The sequence below is a fragment of the Toxorhynchites rutilus genome, chromosome 2 (genome assembly GCF_029784135.1).
Source record: "Toxorhynchites rutilus septentrionalis strain SRP chromosome 2, ASM2978413v1, whole genome shotgun sequence".
NCBI lineage: Eukaryota > Metazoa > Arthropoda > Insecta > Diptera > Culicidae > Toxorhynchites > Toxorhynchites rutilus.
In genome coordinates, this window is record NC_073745.1 from 329,953,647 (window position 1) to 329,975,985 (window position 22,339).

Sequence of the window (22,339 nt, forward strand, 5' to 3'; positions counted from 1 at the left end):
TTTTCTTAAATTCAGTTCCTTACTGCATTTTCAAAAGTCCATACAATATGCGTTTGTGGTGTGAAACATTTAGACAGATAGTGGCAGACAGTCCTTCTTCTTCAATCATCCTCAACACTGCCGGAACCCTCGCCATCATGGTCTGCACCACCTTGAGGTTCACTTTTTAGGCACATCTGATGAAACGGGATTTGAATTATTTAGCTGTGATGGCTTCGCAGCCATTTTCCTCCACCGACTGAGACAGTATAGCACAATACGACTCGATTGGTCGCATCTGGGGTACGGTTGGAAGATTGTCTTCTTTACGTACAAACGGTTCAAAGTACCTACAGCGCAGCTTTCAGCACTTCTCCGAATTTTCCCGCAGCTGCTTCTCCGTGTATTTCGGTGTGGATGCTCGTTTGTAACGTTTTACAACCTCGAACTTCTTGAACACCATCCTGGAGCTGGCGCCAATCTTGTTCTTGGTGGCAGCTTTCAATTTGGTCCGTTTGGTGGCGTTTATTCCGCTTCGTTGGTCCGATTTTGACATAGGACTATGTCTTTGATTTCTATATAGGGAGGTCACTCTACGAAAAATTTAATGATTTATTAAGAGTTTTCAAACACATATTACTCAAAATGGTTATTGCGCCATATGTTGTGTTATATATCACTAGACAGGAAATTCATCCAGATTTTTTTTGCTTGAAATATGAACAGTGAATATAGTAAAACAAAGTTAACAATTTGACGATTTAATTGGGTATGTTTTCTTTCGATTGTACTATGCACCCGCTTCCTCCCCGACGCAACGAGCAATCTTTTTGCCTAAATTCGGGCGTTAACTCATAATGTGAATTGATGCGTAAAATGGATTATTCTCCATTTACCGATAATAGACATTAATTTTATATTATATTATATGTTGTTCAATCAATTTGTGCTCAATTCATGTTTTTATCGTGTAGGTCTCACTACTAACAATTTGTGTAATTGTGGTCCAGGATGTCATAATATCGAGTATGTTGTTTGATTATGTAAAAATGCAATAAATGAATTTAAATGGCTTCTGATTTAAAAGTTCGAAAGGGTATACCCACGAAAATCAGATTATAATAGCTTGAGTATTCACCATCTTACAGAGCTATGAAGTTGTTACAAACAATGTTCCGGACAACGTGGTAACGAAGGAGATAATGCTATTGTTATCTATAATATTTTTTTTTGTAGTCATAGATTGATTTTACTCAGGCTTATATTTATGTAAGTCTTAACTATTTAGGCTTGTGTTTAAAAATGATACATGATGACTTTTTGTCTTCTTTTGCATGATTGAATAAACAGAAGAAAAGGGGTAGTATTGGCTTTAATGGTATTTTTGTGTACATTTTTGAACAGAATGTGGTGCCGAATTATACCACGTTATGACATCTAACCCATTTAAAGGATACAAGTACATACAAGAAACGATTATCCAGGGCATCCATTTGATGTATCAATAGGGAAAAAAAATACAGATTTTGAACAATGAAAAACTCAATTTAAATGCAATTACTACATAAGGACCGTATCGTTATTTATGGGTACGCCTTAGAGTCTCCGTCTGAAAAAGACTATAGCTTGTTTTGACAGCTGTTTATTTTTCTCCTGTTGTTGACACAGTTAGCGTTCAGTTAGCATTGTTAAAAGATCGTTTTTTCCTAAAAGTGCAATCATGAGAGGGCTAACAGAAGAAAAACGAAAATCCATTGTGACCAGATACTGCTCCGAAACAGGAATATCAATGAGAAAATTGGCGAAGGCGGAAGGAGTAAGCGTCCATGCGGTCCAAAACGCTATCAAGCGATTTGGTATGTATAATACATTGAAGGATCTACCCGGTCGTGGCAGAAAACCTGGGCCATCCAAGCCAAACTTGGATAAAAAGATTTGCAGGCAATTTGAAAGAAAAAAGGAATTATCGATACGGGATTGCGCAAAAAAGTGTGGAACATCAATCGGTATGGTTCAACGTGCCAAAGAACGTAACTCACTGAAGGCATATAGAAAGCAAAAATGTCCCAAACGCAGCCAAATTCAGGCAAGTTCCGTGAAAACCCGTGCCCGTAAGCTTTACGATGGGATTTTAAGCAAACGCGAACTGTGCATCGTCATGGATGATGAAACCTACGTCAAACTGGACTACAAAACTCTTCCTGGGGCACAGTTTTACACTGTAAAGCAAGGAACAGATGTCCCGAACGCGGAGAAGTCAATTTTTTGCGAAAAATTCGGTAAGAAAGTGCTGGTTTGGCAAGCTGTTTGTCAATGTGGCATGAAATCATCTCCTTTCTTCACTCTCGGGAATATGAATGGTGAAATTTACCGGAAAGAATGTCTCCAAAAGCGTGTGTTACCGCTCATCCGAAAGCACACTGGTCCGACACTATTTTGGCCTGATTTGGCATCATGCCACTATGCACGTTTGACCTTGGATTGGTATCGCGAGAATAATGTCGATTTTGTGGAAAAGGAGATGAATCCTCCAAATTGTCCGCAAATAAGACCTATTGAAAAATTTTGGGCTTTGATGAAGGGACGACTGCGGAAGAAGGACAAGGCAGCCGATGACCTTGAGCAGTTCAAAAAGGATTGGATAAATGTGAGCAAACAAGTCGATGAGACGGTTGTCCAGAACCTAATGAGGGACATCAAGAAGCAGGTGCGATCATTGGCGCGAAAATCAGAATCTTGATTATTTTTTACTGTTACTCCTTTCTTTCATTCATAAGATACAATATTTTGATATCAGAACTGAAAAATAAATGCAATATTTGAAATAAAGCTGTGTTTTGAGCGTACCCATAATTAACGATACGGTCCTTACAATCACAGTCCTATGTCAAGACCCCGTCCGTACTCCTAGGCTCAGACCTATCAATTTTTTTTATGTTGATCATTGGTCCTCCGAGCGATCATGAATTAAGTAAAATTGTTAATTTTACTTAATTCATGTTAAAATGTTGTTAAAATAAAAATTGTTCTCATTAACAGTGTTATGATAGCGATCTTGCAACTTTCCGATACTCTTTTTATAGTACCCTTTCGGTTTTTCCTCAAAATAGGCCTCAGTTTCGGTAATTTCGGTAATTTTGGTAATTTCGGTAAAATTCCACAGTTGCAACAGCTGGAGCAGAGTCCGGATAACGTTTGTCAAGCCATGCTTTTGTTTGCACTGTATTTTTTTCCATAAAAAAACAATGCTTTTTCAATAAACGAAATTCGGATTTTTACATTTTTTTTCACAAAAACAAAAGTTGCTTCACTCTCAATGTTGTAACTCACGAACTAATCGACCGATTGCTTTCAAATTTTGACACGTATCCATTGAAAGATGGTGCTTTGTAATAGTCAAGTAGATTTTTGCAAGTGGCGCCATCTAGACGTAAACCTTATGAACTTTTCAGCCGAACTGTTATATCTCAGATTTTTTAGCTAAACGTTGAACACTGACTCTTGTGTTGTGGCTAAATTCAGTCAATTTAGCAGAAAACCAAAGAGGTAACAGTATATTTTATGCGTGACGAGGCGACTGAGTAAAACTATCCGCCAAGAAAGAGCTGATTAATGGACAAACGATTTGTGGAATTCAGACCAAGACACAATGCCATCATTTTCCGTGAATTTTTCGTTCGATCGAATCAAAATATCACGATTTGTTGGGGCAGCCAAAATGAAGTGAAACCACGCTACGCTACGCTACGATGAATACCAGAAAACTCTAGAAACAATATAAATATTACCGAATGAACGCGTATTAAAGTAGGACAACGTCTTTGATTTCTATACAGCCATTCCATGCTGAGTCGATATAGTGGTTCTCAGATTTTCGTGAAAATTGGTAGTTTTGTTCGTTATCGCAAAACATTAGATCCGTATTTTTTTATATATTTTTTTTCATTAGGGTGACCATTTCCATTTTAAGGTTGTCCGTGAAATCATCTTTTTCCTCCTTTTTCCAAAAATGTCTTTTTTCAAAAATTCATAACTTTTGAACTACTACATCGATTCAAATTATATAATATAGAAAATTTAAATTCAGCTCTCGTTATTATTGATTGTATTCGTTTATTATTGTTTTCATAGACTCGGGACCAAAGGCGCTATATTTTTTTATATTTTTTTCTGGAAAGCTAAGGATTTTTCACATAACATATGTCGAAAACAGAGAGGCTCTTTTTTTCGTTTATGAGTTATGATTTTTCAAAGTTAACCGATCATTTTCCGAAAAATCATTTTTCTCTATTTTTTCCACTACAAAAAATCATAACTTTTGATCTACTGGACCGATGCAGATGATCGATATATTAAATTAAAGCAAATGAGTCTTGTTTCGAAAAATATTACACTCTGAATAAAAAAGGATTTTGTTTTCGTAATTATTGATTATATATGTTTTTTATAGCTTACATCGTTTCGAGACCACGGGCGCCATATTTTTTATAATTTTTCCTGAAAGCTGAGGTTTTTTCACATAATATATTCAAAGATCAGAGAGGTGTTATTTTTCCTTTTTAAGTTATGATTTTTCGAAGTTAACATGTTTTCGGTTTTCATTCAATATTTCCATGCGACTAGACTGGATGTATGTGACTATAATCCAATTAATTGGCAAGTGTGTTTTTTTTTAAAAAAAAAAGGCTAGCTAGTAGGCTTTAATTTGATACGTCGATTATCTGAATCGGACCAGCAGTTCAAAAGTAATAGACTTTTGAAAAAAGTTATTTTTTGGAAAATAGGGAAAAATGATTTTTTGGACCATCGGTTAACTTTGAAAAATCATAACTCTAAAACGAAAAAAAAACGCTTCCCTGGTTTCGAGAGATGTTATTTGAAAAATCTTCAGCTTTCCAGGAAAAGTATAAAAAACATATAGCGCCTTTGGTCCCGAGACCATGAAAACTATAAAAAACAAAAACAATCAACAATAACGAAAACATAATTCAAATTTTCTGCAACTGTAGTATTTTTTTATAAAAGACCAACTAATTGGCTTTAATTTAATATGTCGAACATCTGAATTGGTTGAAAAAAGTCCTGTTTGGCAAAAATGCGAAAAAATTGATTTTTCGGACCACCTTAAAATGGAAATGGTCTCCCTAACAAAAAAATAAAAATATACTGGTCTGATAGTTTGCGATAAAGAACAAAACTACTACTTTTGACGAAAATCTGAGAACCACTATATCGGTTTGGCATGAAATGGCTGTATATAAGCAATTCAGCGAATAAAGTACGCATGCTTTTTAGATTTTACTCGCTGTTTGCGCTATAAGGGAAGAGCAACAAACAATATGTTTACATACATTTTGGGTGCTAGCCTTCATGGTAGAGACAGGAGACAAGAAAACTGTTTACGAACGGTACAAAAGAACAATTTGTTTTCAACAGTTTACTTTTAAAAATAGTCAGGAATAATATATAATGATCCCAGATTCTTTCCATCACTAAAATGCTTATATTCCGTTTGAAGTTCAGTTCAATAAATATAACAAATGGTTTTTCTAGAACCCACCATTTGGAGTATTGAAGGAGTAAAATTTACGGTTTTTTTTCAGTTACAAAATCTTCTGAAAGATCTACGTCAAGACATTTGAAACACGTTGTTGTCCATCAAGTTGGTGAAATTTACCGATATCTTCGCAACCCGATTCTGACTGACAATAATTTAATCGCTCGCGACGTTTTGGGCAGTGTGCAGTAGCCTGCCAGGAACAAGGGAATTCTTGAAGGAACAAAATTTCAGAATTTTATTTCTGTCTTTCTGTCTGTCTGATTCTTATGGACTCGGAAACTACTGATCGTCATGTAAATTTGTATGTAGGGGTTTTTGGGGCCGGGAGAGGTTTTCGTGACAGTTTGAGACCCCTTCCCCCTCTCTAAGGGGGGGCTGCCATACAAAAGAAACACAAATTTCTAAATTTCTCAAGAACTTATCAAGCAAATGAAACGAAATTTGCTGTGTGGATGTTTTAGAGTGCAATAAATGATTCTATGGTGGTTAGATACCCCTCCCCGTCTCAAAGGGGGGGGGCTATCATACAAATGAAGCACAAATTCGCTGCATTGCTCGAGGATTAATCAAGCAAATGAAACCAAATTAGACATATGGAGGTTTAAGGGTGCAATAAATAATTCTATGGTAGTTAGGCACTCTACCCCCCTCTCTAAGGGGGAGCTGCCATACAAATGAAACACAAATTTCTGCATTACTCGAGAATTAATCGAACAAATGAAATGAAATTTGGCATGTGCAGATTTTAGGGTGCAATAAATGAATCTACGGTGGTTACATACTCCTCCCCCCTCTCTTAAGGGAAAGGGGTTATGCTGGTTATGCCAATTAATCGAGCAAATAAAACCAAATTTGGCATGTAACGTAACGGAGAAACATGTTATTTGCATGTAGTTGAAAAATTTTGAACGAAAATTGTATCTGTAAAAAAATCTGATATTATAATGTCGAGTTTTGGTATAAGTACTAGGAATTTTATAGTAAAAGGTTTAAAGTAGTTTAAAGTTTAAAGTAGTTTAAAGTTTAAAGTAGTTTAAAGTTTAAAGTAGTTTAAAGGGTAGATTAGCAGATCAATCAATGAATAATTCTGCAATTGGACCCATGAACAGCGCTTAGTAAAAAAAACGTGGATGTGATAACGAAAAATAAATTTGGGTGGGAAGAAGTTTGCCGGGTTAGCTAGTGTAAAATAAATTAACAATAAAGAATGTAATTGTGGTAGCTTTTTAATCGAACCTGATTCTTATGTTTATGTGGTTAACAATAACATTAAAGCTGGTGCAATAGTTTTTGTTGAAATTACATTCAGTTTGCCACTGCATATCCTAACATACAACTCGTCAAAACTTTATGTTTCTGGGACAATTACAATTGCAAAACATTCAACAGAAGACTTCCAACTTGAATAATCCTCGCTCCAACAAAGAAAAACGCGCACTCAGATATCCTTGGTTCTACGTAAGAAGTTGTGGTTGCTTAAGAGTTGGTAAAAGACCACATTTCAAACCCCTAACAGTTGCTTGTTTCCATCTAGCAAGAAACAATGTCCGGAAGAAACGATGCTAATCTGGAGCAAAGTCCCCGTGTGTAAAACTGCACCTGCATTCACATCTGTATGTTGGGGTAAAAAATTGAATTTCTAACACATCGATGTAATGCATCATCTTGATCTTGACCATCTGTCCAGGAGTTCGCTTACTGCGGTTGACCACAGTAATCCCCCTTCTGAGTGACATATGTTCCGTATCGAAGTGACACGGCTTGTAAAAACATTCCCCGTCCGGATGGTGTCAACTTTCCGATAATACGCTTGAAAACGAGAAAGGAGTTTTTCTCCGGCAAATGTTCCCGGAATAAGCTTTACTCGTATTGTGGCCGCGTTGAAGAATTCGAGAAACAAGTCGCTCGTACCGAATTGGGTTAGGATGAATCGTTTGTCAATTGCTATCAGCTTACCTGCTGCAATTGGAAATATTACAACATCCCCAGTTCCCAGCCTCAGCCGCCGCCGCTTCCACATAATCCAACTAATCCAATTCTGTGGGCGAAGCCAGACCGAAAAAAAAGCTAGCGATTCCGAAGCGGAACCACTCACTTACTGTAAATTTCGCTCTCCGATATCGCTTTTTGCGCCGAAAATCCTCCCGACATGCTTTTGTGGATGCACTTTCTCGTCCTCTTCCGGTTTCGGCCAGCCGGACCGTTTTGTGTGGCGGCGGATGAGAGTGTGCTGTACGCGATATGATTTATTGGATTAAAAAGAAATAAATTACAAAAATAAAATTCGATTTGATGTTTTTATAGAAAAGATTATGTTCCAGTAGCGAAAATATTACTCTCCTGCTTGTCGTCCGCGCGCCAATGCGTCCGGCCGGGAAAACGCGACGGCGAACCAATCCGGGATTGGAGGCGGATAAAGTTTTGGTTCAAGACGGCGTTTTTTTTCATGTTTCGTTCAACATCACCAACGATGGTTGGATCGTCGGGGGTTTTAGCGGGAGTGAACTCCGAAACTCGTCGTTGTAATAAGCTTTGGTTATTTGTCGGAGGTTTGAGATGCGCTTCACCGTTACTTGTGAGAAACCCTAAGAACGCCAACCATTCGAAGCACGACTTTTATTATCCTCATACGACATGACAACGAAAAATTGTTGCTGCACCCACTTCCACTAGCCCAGCGATGGCGGATCATTAATGAGCAATTCCAAATGAAATCGTCCTAAAAATGCAGATTTTAAAAACTTGTATTTTTGATTCCAATGAAAGTGTGTATTCCATTTGGGTTGAAGGAAATATGAGTTTTTCACAGCAATTGGGAATTTTTTGACTCAAGCGTAAAAACGTACACTGAGAAAAAAAAGTACTCTTTTTTTTATTTACAAAATAAAAATTCAATTTGCAATATCCAAAATATTTTTTTTTTCATACAAAATAGAAGTCATGCAGAAAATTTAAAAAATGGGCCCAAGATGGTAAAACTATTTTTGACGAACTTTGTGGAACATCGAATTTTTAGGAACTTTCGAAACTTCGAATTTTTGTATGTTAACAATCATTTTTAGCCACAAATTATGAATCCTGATGTGATTGAAAACAAAAAAGGTTATAATCAATCTCCTTCTAAATGTAGCCATTCTCGAAATATTTAAAAAAATATTTCTAATTTATTGTCTTTTTTATAGTAAATAATCCCTTTTAATATGTTTGTCGTGTTATACAGTCATGTTCATGAGATTTTATGAATTCGCTTATAATTTACAACAACTTTTTCAAATACATCGTTATGGTAAATACATATGTTTAGGAGTTACGTTACGAAACATTCGAAGACATGTGGGTTAATAAAAAACGTAGCGAAACTAAAAAATCTTTTTTATTTTAAAACAAACTTCAATCAATCAAAAAAATTGTTGGAAATTATAAGAAAATTCATAAAATTTCATGAACATGACGGTATAACACGACAAACATATTAAAAGAGGTTATTTACTATAAAAAAGATTATAAATTAGAAATATGTTTTTAAATATCTCGAGAATGGTAGCATTTAGAACGAGATTGATAATAACCTTTTTTGTTTTAAATAACATCAGGATTCATAATTTGTGATTGAAAATGACTGCTAACATACAAACATTCGAAGTATCGAAAATTCCTAAAAATTCGATGTTCCACAAAGTTCGTCAAATATAATTTTACCATCTTGGGCCCATTTTTTAAATTATCTGCATGATTTCTACTTTGTATGAAAAAATTAAAACAAAATTAAAAAATATGTATTCTGGATATTTCAAAATTTTTTTTTTTTTTTATTAATCCGTTTATTTTTACAGGCTCAGTTACATAAGTTTAATGGAGTCAAACTCTTAACTATATTTCAACTAGCATATATCAACATGTTGTTTCCTTAATTCTATGGTTAATGAAATAGGAAACCGATTACTCGCGGTCGACTCGAGTTTAGAAGGGTGACACATTTTCATTAGGAAAAGGATGGGATGTAAGGAGATGTGTGTTTACACTCGCACTCACATTCACATTCACATTCTCATTCACACTGACACTTCACACTCAATTCTTAATACTATCCTTACATCTAATATGTATTTACAATTTAACTTATTCTAATGTTAGTAGGAAGGGAACCGATAGCTCGCGAAGGACGAAAAGGAGGGGAAAAGGATGTATGAACAATCACACTCGAAGATCGATAGCTTTAAGGAAAACATATATTTGGGACATGTAATCAAGGTCTAACCGAGCCAACACATCTCTCACCGGCACATTGGACTGCTTTCCTCCAGCCCGAAGGGAGTTTTCTAAATTCGATCTGGCGACAAGATACAACTCGCACGACCAAACAACGTGTTCGATGTCGTGGTAACCATGGCCACAACCGCAGAGATTGCTGTCGGCAAGATTTAAACGAAAAAGCAGCGCGTCTAACGAACAGTGATTGGACATGAGTCGGGAGAAGGTGCGAATAAAGTCCCAACTCAAGTCCAGACTTTTGAACCACGGATTGAGGCTAATCTTAGGGATAATTGAGTGGAGCCACCGGCCCAATTCATCTTCGTTCCATTTGCGTTGCCAGTTAACGATGGTATTTTTACGAACTAAAGAATAAAATTCATTGAAGGCGATTTGACGCTGATAATTTTCGCCTTCAATTGCACCTACCTTTGCTAATGAGTCAGCCCTCTCATTACCCGGAATTGAGCAATGAGAAGGGACCCACACAAAGGTAATGACATAACAGCGTCTGGATAAAGCACTCAAAATTTTTCGTATTCTCTCAAGGAAGTACGGCGAGTGCTTTTCCGGCCTCACTGAACGGATAGCTTCGACAGAGCTAAGACTATCCGTTACAATGTAATAGTGTTCAACAGGTCGTGAGGCGACGCTGTCCAGCGCCCAATGAATTGCTGCCAATTCAGCAATATACACTGAGCAAGGATACTGAAGACTGTGTGCGGTGCTAAAAAAATTGTTGAACACTCCGAATCCTGTGGACTCATTCATAGAGGACCCATCAGTAAAGTACATATTATCACAATTGACACGCCCATACTTTGCATTGAAGATCGTAGGAACGATCCCCGATCGATGATAATCTGGAACTCCATGGATTTTCTCCTTCATGAACAGATCAAAATGTACAGAGGAATTGATGTAGTCAGGAAAACAAACACGGTTGGAAATATACGAAGAAGGATCAACCTGCATGGAGACGAATTCATGATATGAGCTCATGAATCCAAAATGAAAATTTAGCTCGATCAGCTGCTCAAAATTTCCGATCACCAATGGGTTCATAACCTTACACCGGATGAGGAACCGAAGAGATAATAAATTGAAGCGATCTTTTAGAACCTCGAGACTCATGGTATGCGTTGAGGGCATATATTCCAACGCGATACGGAGACAAAGATACTGAATTCGCTCGAGTTTAATGAGGTGTGTGTTGGCAGCTGATTGAAAACAGAAACTGCCATACTCCATCACTGAGAGAATAGTTGTTCGATACAACATTATAAGATCTTCGGGATGGGCTCCCCACCAGGTGCCGGTAATTGTATGGAGAAAGTTTATTCTTTGTTGGCATTTTTTACTCAGATACCTAATATGGGCCCCCCAAGTACATTTGGAGTCGAACCAGACCCCAAGATACTTGAATGACATAGCATGAGTGATCGGTTTACCCAAAAGTAGAAGCTTTGGTTTTGCTGGTCTATGCTTCCTAGAAAAAACCACCATCTCTCTTTCTCACAAAGCAAGTTTTATAACATATTATTCAATAGAGGCGGCAGACCCCGAGAGTGTAATTTGTCTGACAGGACCTCTATTGAAACAGAATCAAAGGCCCCCTTTATGTCCAAGAATACTGAAGCCATTTGTTTTTTTTCGGCGTAAGCCATTTGAATTTCTGAAGAAAGCAACGCAAGACAATCATTCGTCCCCTTGCCCCTGCGGAACCCATATTGTGTATCTGAGAGTAGGCCATTCGTTTCAACCCATCGATCAAGGCGAAACAAGATCATTTTCTCCAATAATTTCCGTATACAAGACAGCATTGCTATTGGGCGGTACGAATTGAAGTCGGACGCGGGTTTTCCGGGTTTTTGAATAGCTATAACTCGTACTTGTCTCCAATCATCTGGAACAATATTAAGTTCCAGAAACCGATTGAATAAATTCAACAAGCGATGTTTCGCCACATCAGGGAGGTTTTTCAACAAGTTAAACTTAATTCGATCCGATCCCGGAGCAGAATTGTTACATGAAAGGAGAGCAAGAGAGAATTCTACCGTCGAAAACTCAGAATCAAGATCGCACCTATCTTGTGGTATATCTCGACCAATTTTTTGCACAGGAGCGGAATCAGGACAAACCTTTCGTGCAAAATTAAAAATCCATCGATGTGAATATTCTTCGCTTTCATTCGTTGAAGAGCGATTTCTCATGTTTCGAGCCACTTTCCATAATTTTTTCATTTACGTTTCTCGTGACAAACCTCCCACGAAATTTCGCCAATAAGCACGTTTTTTCCCTTTGATCAAATTTTTGAACTGATTCTCAAGGGCTAAATACGTTTGAAAATTTTCAGGAGTTCCACGTTTCCGAAAAGCTTTAAATGCATTCGATTTTTCTATATAAAGCTTGGAACATTGGCTATTCCACCATAGATTGGGAGGCCTTCGGGAAATGATGGAACCTGGAATGGGTTTCGTTTGAGCGCGAACTGCGCTGTCATAGATCAAACGAGAAAGGAAGTTATACTCCTCCAATGGAGGTAAACCATCTCTGGAATTGATGGCTAGAGCAATCGCGTCCGCATACTTTTTCCAGTCAATGTGTCTTGTGAGGTCATATGCCATGTTTATAGATTCAGAAGAATTCGACCCAATGGTGATGGAAATTTTGATTGGCAAGTGATCACTACCATTGGGGTCCTGGATTACATTCCACTTGCAATCTAACGATAATGAATTCGACCAAAGCGAGAGGTCAAGAGCACTTGGGTTAGCAGGAGGTTTAGGTACACGTGTTGTTTCCCCAGTGTTCAAAACGGTCATATTGAAGCTGTTACAACGGTCATATATCAACGATGAACGATTATCGTCGTACGGTTCCCCCCAGGCAGTTCCGTGAGAGTTAAAGTCTCCCAAGATCAATCGTGGCTCAGGAAGGAGTGAGCACATGTCAACAAGTTGCTTGCGGCTAACCGCAGCTCTCGGAGGCCAATACAAGCTGACAATACAGAGGTCTTTTCCTCTGATGTTTGCATGACAAGCAACAGCTTCAATCCCTCCAATAGGTGGAAGGTCAATTCGAAAAAATGAGTGGCACTTATTGATCCCCAATAGCACCCCTCCGTATCTGTCAACACGGTCCAAGCGTATAATATTAAAATCGTGGAAAGAGATATCATCTCGCGAAGAAAGCCAAGTTTCAGACAGAGCAAAAACGTCACAATTGAAGTTATGAATTAAAAATTTGAATGTATCCAATTTAGGGATAAGACTACGACAATTCCACTGTAAAACAGTGATATCTCCGACCTCTCTATTTGAATTAGACATCAAGAGAGATAATCATTGCAAGGAGGGGCCATGTTTGCATCAATTGTTGCAAAATTGTCTTTAATACTGGAAGCATTGAAATGACAATGGTTCTGATGGAGTCGGAAACGTTAAAACATTTGAAGATTTGATCCAAAAGGTCAGAAAACTTTATAAATCCCGATTGGGAAGTTGAGCTGGACGGAAAAATAGGGACAGTTGGGGTTTTTGATGTCCCATCGAGTGCTGGGTCGTTCGAAGGTGAACTTTTCCCACGGAAGCCAGGAGGAACCTGATTTTGCTTGTCCGCTGCACTCGATTTTTTAGGCAAGCTAACAGGGGATATCACCGGAGGGACTTGTGATTGAATTTTGGGAGTGGTCACATTTTTGCGCCGGGGATTCCCTTGGGAAATAAACGGTGTGCCCCCGTTAGCTGTGTCCGCTTCCATTTCGTCAACTGGCAACGTGGAAAAGATATTGTGTGAGGAGATTGGATGTTGTTGTTGTTGGGCCTGTGGAGAAGCGCCTTTTAAAATTTCCGCAAAAGTGTGTTTCGAGCGTTCCTTTAAAGAGCGCTTCTGTTTCTCCCAGCGACTCTTGTAAATTTCACAAGCTGAGAGCTCATGTGGGGTCCCCCCGCAATATGGACACTTATGCTCAGTCGCACTGCAGGATTTGCCCACATGTTGCTCTCCGCAAGTGGCACAGCGCTCCTTGTTGGCGCAGTAGTCTGCTGTGTGACCAACTGACTTGCATTTGTTGCAAGTCATGGGCTTTGGCACGAAGAGACGCAGCGGAAGCCTCAATTTGTCCACCACAACGTAGTCAGGGAGGGCGGAAGCAGCAAAAGTTACTCGAAACGAGTCGGACGGCGTGAATTTTGGTTTTCCCTCTTCCTGGGACACTTTTCCTAATTGATGGCAGTCCAAAATTTTAATTTTTGTCAAAGGGAGCTTTTTAAATCTGCCATCTCCCTCTTTTATTAATGCGCTCGTCAGACCCGTTTCTGTAATCACTCCCAAAATTTCTACGTTATGGCAGGGCACATAGACGCGATATTCTAGTACGAACCTATTGTCGACAACAATCTCGTTAGCTTGCTTCCGGTCAGCCACGACAACACGCAGTTTGTTCGGTCGAACCTTTCTAATTTCGACCACGGAGGAATAATTTTTTGTCAGATCTTTCATGATCTGAATGACGTTGAGCGATTTCCCGTTGGGTTTTGGCCGGAAGAAAACAACCCATGGGCCAGATCCAGATGCATCTTCTGGATAGACCTTGACACGCGGAGAGGGGACAACTGAGGGGGAGGACGAGGTCGATTGTTGAGCGGAAGCGGGAACAGTTGGGCTGGGAGGCAAGTTCGGGAGATAATCGGAAGCGGGAGGGGGAGATTGAGGGGGCAAAGTGGAAAAGTTTGCCAATTTTCTTGAAGGGGGCTTGTTGAGGTTGATTAACTCTTCCTCTGAAAAGACATCGTCTGAGGGGGGAACGCGTTTAAGCGCCTTCCCAGTAGTTAGTGAGGAGGAAACATCAGACTCAATGTCCATATCAAGAGGATCGCACTCTGCCATTATGGCAAATATACAATTATGCTTTTTCTTTTTTTTTTTAATCCTTAACCTAATATATATATACTTAAATACTTGAAGCGCACGGTGCGGATGATTTGTAACGGTGCTCCAATCGAACCACGTGATGATCGCTTGGCACAACAGTAATGGTGTATCGCACCACAATACGATGACGATGGACGGCACACGCTCACAGCGCCCGCAGTGGAGGACTTCTCCCTTCCGCTGGTTGTGATTACTTATCACTTCACTCTCGCAATAAAGGAAACCCCGTTAGGGCGAAACAATCACTTCAGCGAAACCGATAACGGTATTGTTCCAACACAATAACGGAGACGAACAACTTTGCGTCCGGCGGCTTCGGACTGCGCGAGCTGACTGATATTTCAAATTGAATTTTTATTTTGTAAAGAAAAAAAGAGTACTAATGTTTTTTCTCAGTGTACATTTTTTTCAAATTCAACCATCAATACTCTATAACTCTTTCTAAGACGCTATTTCTGTACGACTCATAGTTTTCGAGATATAAATTATCAAAGATTTCACTTACTCAAATCGATACGCCCTTTTCAAGAGTTACGCTTGAGTAAAAAAATTCCCAATTGCTGTGGAAAACTCATATTTCCTCTAACCCAAACGGAATACACACTTTCATTCGAATCAAAAATACTCATGTTTTGTCATTTGTCGATTTCATTTGGAATTACTCCAATGTGTTCTCTCCTACAAATGAACTTTTTTGCTAGAATTTTTGTACTTTATTTAATTCATCCCCGAAAAATGTCATATTCAAATCTGATTCGTAATTGTATAATTCATCGTTTAGTCTAGGTCTCAAATGATACACGAAAATACAGAGTTAGTAGTTGTTAGTATTAAATCGATAGGAATGGTCAAAATCTTGCTACCACAAAACTGGCAGTGTTCAGTGTGATGATAGTTTTGGATTACCGTTCTAGAACAAAACACTACTCTTCCCTCGGAGGAAAAATCATTCATTCCGGAATCGTTTCAGTTCCTGCATGATATTCTGCAGCAGTGGTGCGGTCGAAAGCTCCGCGGATTGCAAAACGGTCTGCGGCGCCAGGACCCGGGTGATATCTACCTGAGGGGCCATCGGGGTATGGAATGGTCCCGCACTCATGGGTCTCACCAGCGGTGAGTGTGTTCCACTGCCCCAGGCTCCTCTCCCGGGCGAAGGTGGCCCCGAACTCTCCAGTCTACTACGTGCCTGACCTGCCGCCGTAACGGGCCGAACAGTGGCCGAGCATGCGCGAGATGTTTCCCTGCGGGGTGATCTTGAAATGTGAAACGAGCCTAGATTAAAGCCAAGGTCTACATCTAGCGCTACTGTTACCTTACAACAGCCGCTGATTTTCCACGGTTCTCTACCGTTGGTCGTATCACTCCTGGTAGCGGGATGGAATGCTTGTTGGCTTCCTCCTTGTCAGCTGGCTCGGAGTACAGCTGAATCGCTCCCTCCAGCAGGCCCTCGAAACGATTGCGTGCCACCACTGGATCCCGAATGGGACTTGTCATTTCTGAAAAATATTCATTGTAATCATTTAAGTTAGCGCAACACAAGAAATAAGAAAAAAGAATGTTTTTCAATATATAAAAAAAATAATAATAAAAGTAATACGATGAATTAAATAATAGATTATTAATTCATTTGATGCATTTGAGTGGAAATTAGCATTTAGAGCTTGACAGTTATTCTCTAGACAAAAACTGTCTTAGGTGTAACTCACGATAGAGCGCTCGTTTTTATGTTTTCAAAAATAGGGTGACCAAAATTGTCGATGAAATAAAAAATCTAACTTTCTTATCTTTATAGATAGAGATAAACATAGTTCAACAATGTTGTAGCCCCAGTTATTTTAACAAATTTGTAGGATAAAGGTTTTTTCTATCTTTTAAAATAACCGATTTAACGTTTTTTTCTATGTTGCATTAGGGTGACCATGAAAAAACGTGTTTTTTCTGTTTTAACTTTTATATTTCAAATTCTACATCAAACACGACTTTTTGCGATGCAGAACTTGTCTATATTTTAATCCTTCTCAAAGTTATTGATGGTTTTTTACCCAAAAACTCATGATTTCAATTTTAATTTACACAAACACGAAAAAGAACATAGTTTTGAAACTCACACATCATGTACAGTGAAATATGCTCTTTCAAATGCCGCCAATAAACTTTGTTTACGTTTGCCCCAGAAAGAATCACAAACAATTGAAGAGTATTTTTTGGGAAGAAATATCAATAACTTCGAGTGAAGTGGAGATATCGACAAGTTCAGCATCGAAAAATGTTTGTATTAGTAATCTTTAAAAGTATTTCGAAGATAGTTTGCATGTAGAATTTGAAATATAAAAGTTAAAACAAAAAAATAGTTTTTTTCATGGTGACCCTAACGTAACATAGAAAAAGGCGCTATATCGATTATTTTAAGAGGTAGAGCAAAACTTTGTTCTACAAGATGTCACAAATAACTGGGGCTACAACATTGTCGAACTATGTTTACCTCAATCTCTAAAGATAAGAAAGTTAGATTTTTTATTTCATTGACAATTTTGGTCACCCTAATTTTGCCAACATAAAAACGAGCGCTCTATCATATGTAGCAACTTTGTCTAAGACAGTTGTTGTCTAGGGAATAACTTTCAAGCTCTAAATGTCAATTCCCACTTAAATGCATCTCCTGAACCATTGTGCACTGGTGTATCGTGCATGTATACAGTCATTTCATGCCAAACCGATGTACTGGTTCTCAGATTTTCGTCAAAAGTGGTAGTTTTGTTCTTTATTGCAAAACATTAAACCTGTATTTTATTTTTTATTGTGATACCCATTTCGTTTTAGGGTGGTCCGAAAAATCATTTTTCTCACTTTTTCACTTTTTTCAAAAATTCATTACTTTTGAACCACTAAACCAATTCAGATGATCGACTTATCTAATTGAAGCCAATTAGATATGATTGAAGCCAATTGAAGCCTTTCATAAAAAATGGATGGATTTTATTTTCGTAATTGTTCGTGTAAGACAGGGAAAACACACTGTTCTTCCGATAGCCGAAATTTATGAAACAATCAGCTTAAAACTAAAAATACCTGAATTAGTTTTACAAAATATGGAATAAGAATAACACATACATTACAGTGTGCCTGTATATCTTATACAATGGACACGCGTTGAATACAACCCTAATGGTAACAGTTACTTCAAGCATAAATCAATAATTCATTTTTCTAACCTGCATTAACTACACCCAAAGTTAATTTTTAGCACATTTTCTGGCATCCCGATTTATTACATTAAATGAGCTGAAAGATAACATAAAATGTTCTACTCCCCAATACATGTATATCATTTGTATAATATATATGCTAGAGCCAATATGAGGGAGCGAAACAGGAGACACATTTAAATGAAAGCTTTTCGTATAGTTTGCCAAATACACGGCCCAGACAGAGAAAGATATATTCTCGTTCATGTTCTTCTTTATCGGCTTAGAAAACACCTTCCAACTTCATTTTATGATGAGGTGTAATATTATCACACTCCTTTATAATAGCGTTGGCAGCTATATGGATAACGTGGTCGTGTGAAGTAACTTCGCATTCCAGCCGGCCTTGGTTCGATTCCCATTGACGTCGTATTGATTTTTTTTTTTGCACAATCCCAGATGAAAAGAGAATAGAAAACAGAAAGAGATGTCTGCTCGCATACATACAAACCATTTTTAAGCTTTTAAAATAGCTCATTATGTGCGCATTTCACTCTCACGCACAGGAAATGGCATCTTTTCTGCCAGCGCTAGTTTGGGTGTAGTACTAGTAATAGTAGTAACTAGTAACTAGGAATCAAAGGGAAATTCAATAAATTCAATAGCACATGTTCTTCTCTTCTGGGCACTTGCTAAACCTCCTATTGTTCATTGGAGTTCGACGATAGGTAGAGGAAGAGGGGGTAAGACCGCTCCGGAACTCTCGGGAACATCACTTTTATACCAATTTTTACAGCGCAATTAAGTCAATTTTACTCTGTTTTCTTCATACTTCATCTACTATTTATGTTTATTTGCATTATATTAATTTATAAATCGATTTCTGATTCTATCTCACTATCAGAGCTCAATTTTGAGTTATATTGCAGTTGGTGATAGTAATTGGACCTTTTTCGATTTTTGTTTTCGCAAGCTGCTTATCAGAGAGTCGGATGTCATAAGCAATCTTACCAAAACATCCTGATTACTGACCTCTCTGCAAGTTGAATTTTGAAGGTTTACTATGTGTTTATATGCTTTTTCTAGATATGTTTTTTTTTTATCAGAATTTCAGCAGTGTTCTGCTGTACAAAAATATATATGTTTATAAAATTTTAATATTTCTTTAGAATCTTGAGACTCAGTAATGGTTCAATTCAAAAATATCAAAAAACACATACGAACATATTTAAACATAAATTAAACCAGTTTTTGTAAGATTGCTTATGACATCCGACCCTCAGCTTGCGAAAACGAAAATCGAAAAAGGTCCAATTACTATCACCAACTTCAATAAAACTACTGCAAAATAACTCAAAATTGAGGTCTGATAGTGAGATAGCATCAGAAATTGATTTTTAAATTAATTTCATGCAAATAAACATCAATAGTAGATAAAGTATGAAGAAAACAGAGCAAAATTGCGCTGTAAAATTGGTATAAAAAGTGATGTTCCCGAGAGTTCCCGAGTTCGAAAACTAATTTGACGTATACTCCAAACCCTGACGAACAAAATGACGTTGAGTATTGATGCACAAACGTGCACATTTTTGAATAATTTAATCAATAAAAGTGACATATTTTTGCTTTGTAATCACTGTACATCGCAATGGTGTCATTTAACACTAATAGTGTCTTCGGCAAAGTTATGTATTTTTATGTTATCCAAAACTTTGTGGAACATGTTGAGTTGAAATAATGTATTTTAAGTATAACTTAAGTTTAAAAACTAGTTTTGAGATAGTCTCCCTAGAACAGTTATATCTCTGAAGGACTGATAGATAGATGTTATGAATCTTCAGCAAAATTTCATAAAATTTATAACTCTACAATGTTGCTGAAGACATAACTCAACTATCTCGTAAGCATAAAAAGTAATTTTTTTTATTTTTCACTGTAACTTAGTAATAGCTTAAATGAAACCGTCAAATCATCCGAGTCAACATTCTGAACAACTTTTCTGAAGAGAAGATTTTTGACCGTCTTTTTTTAGAACGGTCCCCCCTAAGAAAACCAATTTTTAGTTAAACGTCCTCTGGGATTTTCCCTGTTTGTAGTGCCGCATATTATTGATCATATAATAATACACTACTAAAAAATGTGTAGCTGTTGATTTTATAATTTTTTGCCTTTTTTATTAATTTTTGAAATAATAAAAAAAATCTTTTCAATTTGCTGACGGGGTAAGAAGGACCACTCGCGGAATAAAACGGACCATGTCGACATAAGACGAACCAAGACTATTTTCAAACAGTTTAGTCTAGTAGAAATAACAGGAACAGTGTTGTCTAAGGTACCGCACGTTTTAGAGTTGTTCATAAACTACACAAAAACATCTGTAAAAGTCATCCATATGCCACGTTCAGTGTTTAGAAAATATTCGTGAAGAATTATCAAATTTTCGGAATCTAGAAGGCGATTGTCTACGTGGGTCTAAAATCTCTGACCCCGAAGTAGGTGAGGTCTTTGATCCTTTAGGTTTCCTCAAAGTCGTCTTTCGTTCTTTTTGTATACCTTTTATGTCCTTTGACGCTTTGGCGCTTTTCAAGCCTTCCATAAAGGCTTTAATTTTTTTCCCAAAAATGACTTTTTCCAAAAATTCATAACTTTTGAACCACTGAACGGATTTAGATGATCCACATATTAAATTTGAGCCAATAACCTTTTATTGAAAAATATTGCAAAAAAAGAATGGATTTTATTTTCGTAATTATTTTTTTTTATCCAAAATATATATTTTATTAAGGCTCATATGGCGTCAGCCTAACGGGGCCGGGAGTTCAATATTTTGACAATGTTTGCTTAGACTATGTTAGTAATATGTAACCGATTACTCGCGGTTGACTCGAGGTTAGTATTACAAGTGTTCTCATAATTGGTATGTCGCAGTCTTCGATGCTCTGTACGTGTGCCCGACACGGGATACTTCCTATTGGGATGCAGCTGACCATTAATCAGCAACGCCCACCTAGTCTGTACCCCATATCTAGCGTGGTGCGTCTTTCTCGACTCGAGGAATCCAGGATAGAATGGTCACTAGCCGGCGCAATCATCAGTTCGTGTAGAGTTGTCATGAGCGGTACAACCTTTGGCTCTTGTTGAATAATCAGTGGACTGCACAACCTTCGGCCCGTGCATCTGTAAAGAGTGTGTGTATGTATTGCCGCGACTAAGTAAAAGTTTATCGTTCGGATAGGAGGGATATGAAACGGGGACACAACGAAGGAAACATCATTAAACGTTGACATCGGCGTTTCTGAGGAACAGGTATAGATGAAGCAGAAGATCAGGATCCCGGCTACCTAAGATATCCCGGACGGGGATATCCGATTGTCTGCCTTGTGCTCTCAGTGCTCTAGAGAGCTGAGAGCGAGCAGCATGGAACCGGATACACGACCAGACAACATGCTCGATGTCGTGGTAGCCATCGCCACAATCACAAAGATTGTTTGCTGCGAGCCCAATGCGATAGAGATGCGCGTTCAGGTTATAGTGATTGGACATGAGCCGAGATATCACGCGAATGAAATCACGACCTACATTCAATCCCTTAAACCAAGCACTCGTCGAAACCTTACGGATAATCTTGTGTAACCAACGACCGAACTCATCACCACTCCACATGCGCTGCCAACTTACGAGCGCATACTGACGAGGAATGTGGGAAAATTCATTATAAGCAATTTGCCTTTCAAAAAGTGTGCCTTCTAAAGCGCCCACCTTAGCTAGCGAGTCCGCTTTCTCATTCCCCGGAATCGAGCAATGAGAGGGAACCCATGCTAAGGTAATCTTGAATAATTTTTCGACCAAAACACTCAATAGTTGTCTTATTCTTGTTAGGAAATAAGATGAGCGTTTATCAACATTCATTGAGCGGATTGCCTCTATTGAGCTGAGACTGTCTGAAAAAATAAAATAGTGGTCGATGGGCAATGTTTCAATGATCCCTAATGCGTAATATATCGCACCCAGTTCAGCGACATACACGGAACAAGGATCTTTGAGTTTGAAAGAGGCACTGGAATTTTCATTGAAGATGCCGAAGCCAGTGGACCCGTTTATGAATGAACCGTCAGTAAAGAACATTTTATCAGATCTAACTTTCCCATATTCTGCCGAAAATATTGGCGGAATAGAATCGGAGCGTAGGTGATCTGGGATTCCATGGATTTTTTTTCGCATGGACAGATCAAAAATGACAGAGGAATTGCAGAAGTATGGGAAGCAAACTTGGTTGGAGATGCCTGGTGAAGGGTGCACGTCGTGGGTTAGGTACTCATGGTATAAAGACATAAAACTTGACTGAGGAGTCAGTTGGAGTAGATTTTCGAAGTTATCAATCACCAATGGATTCATGATCTTGCAACGGATGAGAAATCTGTAGGATAAT

The 22,339-nt window shown here is 38.1% G+C and overlaps 1 protein-coding gene across 3 annotated transcripts in view; it reads right to left on the reverse strand.

The window, feature by feature from the left end:
• Positions 1–15,413: 15,413 nt before the first annotated feature.
• LOC129767467 (uncharacterized) overlaps positions 15,414–22,339 on the reverse strand; it is an 83,899-nt gene continuing 76,973 nt past the window's right edge. Inside the window, exons 9-10 of one of the 3 annotated variants that reach the window (XM_055768410.1) lie at positions 16,038–16,221; positions 15,414–15,966 (exon numbers count right to left, since the gene is read on the reverse strand). In XM_055768410.1, the coding sequence (XP_055624385.1) occupies positions 15,672–15,966; positions 16,038–16,221 (479 nt within the window). In that variant the 3' untranslated portion in view covers positions 15,414–15,671. Of the gene's footprint in view, positions 15,979–16,037; positions 16,222–22,339 lie in introns of all 3 variants that reach the window. The other 2 variants (XM_055768409.1, XM_055768411.1) reach the window with 2 other exon arrangements.